The sequence below is a fragment of the Fomitiporia mediterranea genome (assembly GCF_000271605.1).
Source record: "Fomitiporia mediterranea MF3/22 unplaced genomic scaffold FOMMEscaffold_1, whole genome shotgun sequence".
NCBI lineage: Eukaryota > Fungi > Basidiomycota > Agaricomycetes > Hymenochaetales > Hymenochaetaceae > Fomitiporia > Fomitiporia mediterranea.
This window is the reverse complement of record NW_006760386.1, coordinates 3,066,125-3,073,192: the sequence shown is the minus strand read 5'-3', so window position 1 is coordinate 3,073,192 and position 7,068 is coordinate 3,066,125. Positions and strand designations below refer to the sequence as shown.

Below are 7,068 nucleotides of genomic sequence, written 5' to 3'. Positions count from 1 at the left end.
AGCGTTGGGGGAAGAGGGTTGGGGGAGATGGTGGAGGTAGGAGGGAAAGGAGTGACGAGAGCAAGTGCGTCAATAATTGGGGGTCCGCTTTTTGGTTATGAGACGCGGTCGAGCGGACTTTGAAAATTTCCCTTTTTCAGTCGAAATGTGGTGAACAGAGTGTCCGCCCTCCTTGTATTTAATGTAGAAAATACAACGGAGCAAATCTAGACTAAAATTTTGTATATTTCACTAGTTTAGATACTATTTACTATTATGTATGCCTTTTTTGAAAAAAAAATATCAAATTTGTGTGAAAACAGACGGATTCAAGTGCATATATATAGTGTGTTGCATACATATCTTACTACACTCATAATTAATTAAATAGAGAGGATTTGAAGATTTAAAATTGATATTATATAGCTGTTTTCTTGTGCGAATATGAATATGTAGTTTGTTTTTTGTTATATTGAACGAGTGAGTTAATTTATACATTACGATTCTTGTATCTACCAAGTGCATCTAGTAATACCTTAAGCCTCTCGTCCTTTCTCCCTATGTCTTTCTCCTTCGGAATATCTCTGTCGAACCTTCGTAATTTGTCAAGTTGTTCCTTTAGCTGAGGCACCTTGAGCTGTCGCACTCGATCTTCGTCCAATTCGAGTGTTAATTCTTCAAGATACTCTGACCGTCTGCTTTGCTCGTCCTTCCGCTCCTGGATCCTCTGCCGCTTTGCTGTAACTTCTGCTTCGTGCTGCTCGGAAATGTCGACTCTTCGTTTTTTATCTCGTTTCCCAAGAAGTCTATCCCGCGCAACCTGGCGAAGATAAGCTTGTTCTTCGTCTCCGGCAAGCTTAGCTTCAATGAAGTCCTCAGTGTCGTTCCGTGAGTATTTTGCCTTTGCATTGAAAGTCTCGGTGTTCATTGACGGATGATTTCTGGCAGATATTCTGTACGCCCCTAGAGCCCCTTCATTCGCATCGTTAGTTGCTGGCATCCAGGCTTTTGCTTTTTCTTCTTTGGTGAGCCGACTGATCTCTCCGTTTTCACCATATTCCTCACTAAATCTCTCCCAAGTTGTCAGAGACGCCTCCAAGAATGCCACAAAAGCATCGCGAAGATGGGGGAGATGCTCTGCCATTACCCATACTGCCTTCATTGCGTCTGGCCTCTTCCACTCAACAGATGACAGTGCGTTGACGTCCACCGGTCCATCAAGGAGCTCATGACCTGAGACGATTTCAATGTCGTATTGCTGTTGCTTAGCCTCGTCTGCAAGAAATATTGCCTCTAGGGGATTCGAGTCCGAGTTCAGGATTAGCCCAGGTAAGTTAATAAGTTTTTTGACGTGAGACTTCAGTTTTGCAAGAAGCGGACCGCATTCCATCGCATTCATATCCTCCAATCCAGACTTACGAAGCTCCCGGATGTATGGATACGACACGCTTTCCAGGTATAAGGCAAATACGGCCAGCTCGGTACGTGTAGGTAAGTCATGTAATCCCTTTAGGATATTCGACTCGAGATGATTGAGGCCAGGTTTTTCTTTCGAATCGCGAATAAAGTGCATATAGTCAACATAGAAATCGAGTCGAGAGATAACCTCCGCCGCCGCCTCAAGATTCGACGAATATCGCGTATTTGAAGTATCAGGGAACGTAAAAATACGGTTCTCCTTCTGCAATACGTAGCTCCGGAAGGTATCATGCTGTCCCTTTTTATCGTCTTTGTGATTTAATAGTGCACCCATCAGAGAGACGAGTTTTGCCGCACCGCCAGTTGATACCTCGACTGCTCGATTCGCCGCTGGATCTTCTGCGTCACCATCCGCCAATTGGTGAGCCGCATCGTTTTCTTTATTCATGAGCTGAACGGGCCCGAATCTCATCATCTCCCACATTTTCTTCAAGCCCGTAGATCCCCCTTTTGATGCGTTCAAATCTTTATGCATACCGCATCCTGCACGAACCCAGAGATTGCAAGTTATACCATCCTCCTCCGGAAGATTTAGGTACGTCTCGCCGCCTAGCTCATACAAAATCGCGTTCTTACACTCGATTTTGTGCTCCTCTTTCTTCTTCTCTGCAAGAGCCTCCCAGACCTTCTCTCCGCCGAGCTCCTCGATTTTTTCCTTCAAGGCTTTGGCAAGAATGTCTTTGCGTTCTTCCTCAGGTAAGTCATAAAATGTTCTTTCTCCCAAGGCAAGTCCCACTCTTTCTTTTTTCCACTCGCCGAGCTGACGATGTTTTGCTTTCTGGTCTTCCGCATGGTCCCCGTGCGTACCAACTAGTTTCAACGCAATGAAATTTTCGTTAAGACGTTCCTTCGGGATGTCTCCATTCTCGGCGAGTGGAGAATCTCGATATACAGTGAGCACTTCTTTTATTGCTGTTAAGTCTCCGTTTTTTTGCGTTTCGGCTCGATGATTTGCTGACATCCTTACACCCACTAGACGAACTTTCTGCTCAAGGGCAGAAGAAGTTTCATCGCCGTACGATTGCGGGGCTTTCAAATTAATGTGTAGGGCCTCGAAGTTTTGATTTCGGTGAGTGGTACCGTCAGAACCCGTCGTACAAGCTATTAAAGTGGGTATATGCACTCGATTTCAGCATCCCAAATGCGAATCGTGCGTTCAATTACCTGGTGATACGCTTATTTCATAACCTAACTGTATATCAGCTGCTACGCTGCCTTCTTCAACAATCTGAGAGACCGTTCGCTCGTGCATAGGTCCTCTGGATTTCGCTCGGGAAGACTGGACTGGAGAGAAAAAAAGCCGCATGAAGGTATGTATTACTTTTCCGATCTTCGTCATTGGACACCCATAGCTAACAAGTTCGCGCACGAGTGCACGAACTTTTGGGGTATACCGGCCCTTTTCTACGAGGTTCGAGGTGCGTTTCATTTCGTTTTTGAATTTTTCGTTTTCTTTGATCTTTGCTAGGGCCCGCTGAAGACGTTTCCGATACACATCACACCGCTTACGAATTATTGCAACCTCGGTACGTAGCTTTTCTTCGCTCGAGCGTAATGCATCCGAAATTGACGATTGCATGTCCAGGGACGGTTGCATTCTCTCCAGACGGGAGTATGCCACCTGAAGTTCGTCTTGCACTTGTAAAAGAGTAGTTTTGCACGTTTCGGCCCTAGAATTCGCAGCAAGGAGCTCCTTACTTGTGAGTACCAGCCTATTATCCCTTTCTCTCAGTTTCTGACCTAATCTTGCCGAAGAATTCTTCAAACGGCGAAGGGATCGTGTGCATGTCTCCAAACGAGCCTTTAGACGACTGCAATGTTCCATAGTGTGCTCCGAGTCCAGACGATTCGATTCCAGTGATACCAGTAAGTCCTGCTTCTCTTTAAGTTCGATGCGCAGTTTTCTGACCACTTTTGTAAGAGTACTGGAACTATCTCTGCTTTCGGTGACACGCTTGCGGAGGTTACTGATCACCCGTAAATAATCGCAGGTGAGTTTTTCTCGACACTCGAGCAGTTTCGTTGTGTGTTCTAAGCTCTTTCTTGTGTCTTCCAACTCTTTCATTGCGGCCGAACAGGCTGCAGACCTTGTTCTGCGCGATTCCGGCACAGGAGGAGGCAGAGGGCCTAAAGTATTGAGGCAAAGGTGATTTCTTGCTCCGTTTAATTGTTTTTTGCGTGATCTTGAAGCTACCATGGCTATTATTTAGTAGTTAGTTTCATGTAGTTTATTTTAGTTATTTTTTTGAGAATTACCAGTGGGCGTACAAATTAAAATTGCAAATTCTGTCATTTTAATCCTCCAGGCTACATTGAAATCTGCTGCGTCCAGACGCGCGAGACTGTATGCCCTTAGGTAAATCTTCTGCTTCTACTTCCCACAGATCCAATCAAGGTTAACGCTTCTAAAGTTGATCATAATTCATGTAAATCTATTCTAAGAAGAATTACAGAAGGAAATTAGCTATAAAAAATTATTCACGAAGATATTAGTAGTTTTGTGTGTAATTTTAATGTTTCTCGCTCAATTTTTAATAAATTTTAATTTCCCTCTGTAAAAAGTTTCTTTACTATCTCGAAATTATTATTATTATTATTTTACTATTTTAAATTACATGTGGAGAGTGGAAAATGCTCTCGCAGCAAGGTATCTAGAGGCCGGACACACCGCACGCTGACCTAATTGATGGATCACTTACTTTGAAACCGTGGGAACGACCGCGTCGTACAACCGAAAAGCGGACCCCCAGTCAATATATGCTCTCGATCTTCGGTACTCAATTATGTAAGCACTTCGATATACAGTTTAAAAGTAAAACTAAATTATATTTTAAGTCTAACAGGGTGATTGTTAACAATATTAATATATATAATTGCATATTATCTTACTAAAAGTATTATAATCAACTTACAAGCACAATACAATATTTTTATAACTATTATAATCTATCAACTATTATTGTAGATATCTTATTATATAATTTTAACAGATTATAATAAGAGTTGAGTACTTGTACCTTACATGTAATGTTGTAATAATACTATTAGTAAGTTTACTTGCTCTAAAACATGTTTGTAGTTTAATAGAAACTTTGTATATTTCTTACATTTATATACAAGCATTATTATTACATTACAAGTAAAATATAAGTATTATTTTAGAATGTAATGCTTATAAAATAATTTTATTAGTTTACTTTTGCTATTATTAAATACATTTGTTGCGACTTTTTCGTGATGTTTTAGACAAGGCTAGACAGTATAAAAAAGAGCATAAGGAATGTCAGTTCTCCAGAAAAATAGAAGGACTTTTAGCAAAACTAGCAATAGCTGGGTGAAAGTACTAAAGTGTGCTAATACAATTAATTATTACAGTAATAAAGATTGTAAACAATCAAATGCTTTTAGCAAGTGCTGATGTATACTATACTTGACTCTACAGTACAATACACATTGTATGGAAATGATACAGACAGATGCAATATCTTGCAACAATGTAATGTCTTACCTGTCAGACATTAAAATAATCTTCTTTGGTTCAAAGGCAAGAAAAACCGAAGAAGCTAAATCTATTGTGTACTTCTATTCTTACATACTCAACAAGAAAAGTATGTATAAAAAAAGGTGGCCAGCGGTATAGTGGTTAGGAATCGGGAATATAAATACAGAGGAGAGTTACCCTTGAACGAAAGGAACTATAGAGCATACATTAAAGAATGAATGTGCATTCGATCGTATATCATCTTTTATCCTACAAAAATGCTTAACTAGCAAACCGAATCGTGCTTCCCAAAATGGATGGACATGCTGTTCCTCCATCGGCTTGTCGCTCTCCCGACTCCTTCAAGTTAATGAGTAATCTACAGCTCAAAAGACAGAGCAAGGATTGGCTTCCAAGGAGGTGAACGACTTCCATCCCGGCAAGACTTGTTACCGATTTGTAATACGGATATATATTAATCGTAGCACAGACAACAGCTCTGCATGCGTTGTGAGTCAGTTTTCGAATACACAAAAACACAGACTCACAGAAGAATGAAGACGGATTGGTTTTGTACAAGAGTCTTCGCAAGGGAAAATCCTCGTCGATACAAGTTTGCCTTCCAAATTTTGAATGCCTTGAAAAGCGTAAGCATTAAAAGGACGGCCATATACGCTGCCTCTATTAACCTACGCTCATTGAGCGGCTAATATGTAGGAGCGTTTTAGATCAACATACCAGTCAGTTAGTGCGACTGGCCAGTACCGAGGGCTACTACGACTTCCCAATACACAGAATGACGAGCCGTTTGGCATTCGAGAAATCTCATCTGTTACGTATGATGAAATTTACAGCACTTAGACAATGCATCATGAAGCTTACAGTCTGTGTACACATCTGTATAACAAATACAGACAAAACTAAAGGACGCTGCTACTGCAAAAAAGGCCTTCAAGAAAATTGATACTGCTTTCCCTGTAAGAATTGTGAGAGGATACTTCTCTGAAATCTACTGGATTACCTTTTGAGTAAAGCACTATAACTAGGACCATAAGTATATCTATGAGTATTGTCAGCTGAGTATTAACTCATGAAGAGACTTGAATGCCTACAGTTTACTGAAGCCGTCGATGCCCAGTCTGGAATTCCTCAATTATCAACACTATGGAATAAAATAACAGACTATTACCAGAAATGTCTATACTCCAACGGATGGCAGTGCCTGTAAGACATTAATCAGTTACAGTAATACTAAGCAGAAAGTCTTTCCACTTACACCTATCAAATATGTCAGTCCTACTGTCCTTCATCTTGTAAAATAAATTAGTGACACACAGCATTCTGTCCTGGTGATTTGAATACACTATTAGGATTCAAAGGCCAATGTCATTTATTGGATAAATATAATATATGTCAAGAAGTACCACTCACAAAGCAACTCCGAAACAGAGCCAAATATTCCAATGTATCGATTCTTAAAACAAGTAAAATTAGTTGATGGAGTTACAAGGCAAACATGAACGCACTATGAAGTAAAGCACGTTTACGAATTTGCATGGCAATTTCTACAATAGAATGACCCATTAATATTTGTGTAATGTTTCTAGAAAATGATATAGACTAGTTGCTTACCCAGAAATATTTGACCTATGAACAAAGCATGTCACTCATGGACCAGAACAGATCCCAAATAATTATTTACCTCCTTATCCAGTGTAAGCACTATTACAAGTTGAGTATTTGTCCAATACATAGAATTTGAATGGAATGGTCACACTTGTATCATACAGTAAGGTGGTCGTTATTGCAGCTTGCACTCCATCACCTATTCCTAAGGTTGAAACCAGAGGAATCATGAAGCTTGGATCAGCAGCTTCGGTCCTTGGGAGGAGAGGAATTATCATAGGTGTGTACAGTTATTGGGGACTGAACAGTGTAAGACCTACAAACGGGGATACACTTGAATACACAACGGTCTTATATGCCTCCAGGTTGCATGCAAGTTCAAAGGAGGGGATGAAGATAGCCGAGGATCGGATACAATGCATTCAAGTCTCATATTTGTGTCTAGCCAGTGCAGTGTGCGCGCTTGGAACACAAGCCGAATAGAGGGTAATACATCACGAAAA

The 7,068-nt window shown here is 40.7% G+C and overlaps 2 protein-coding genes across 2 annotated transcripts; both read right to left on the bottom strand.

Moving 5' to 3' along the window:
* Positions 1-469: 469 nt before the first annotated feature.
* On the bottom strand, positions 470-3,037 carry FOMMEDRAFT_74025 (uncharacterized protein; the record flags this gene model as incomplete). Its single annotated transcript, XM_007261775.1, has 3 exons — positions 470-1,159; positions 1,220-2,559; positions 2,623-3,037. The coding sequence occupies 3 exons, from the start codon at positions 3,035-3,037 to the stop codon at positions 470-472; spliced, it is 2,445 nt and encodes an 814-aa protein (XP_007261837.1).
* A 2,184-nt stretch (positions 3,038-5,221) lies between these two features.
* Positions 5,222-5,754, bottom strand: FOMMEDRAFT_150473 (uncharacterized protein; the record flags this gene model as incomplete). The annotated part of the gene is made up of 3 exons (XM_007261774.1): positions 5,222-5,438; positions 5,488-5,628; positions 5,678-5,754. The coding sequence occupies 3 exons, from the start codon at positions 5,752-5,754 to the stop codon at positions 5,222-5,224; spliced, it is 435 nt and encodes a 144-aa protein (XP_007261836.1).
* Positions 5,755-7,068: the final 1,314 nt, after the last annotated feature.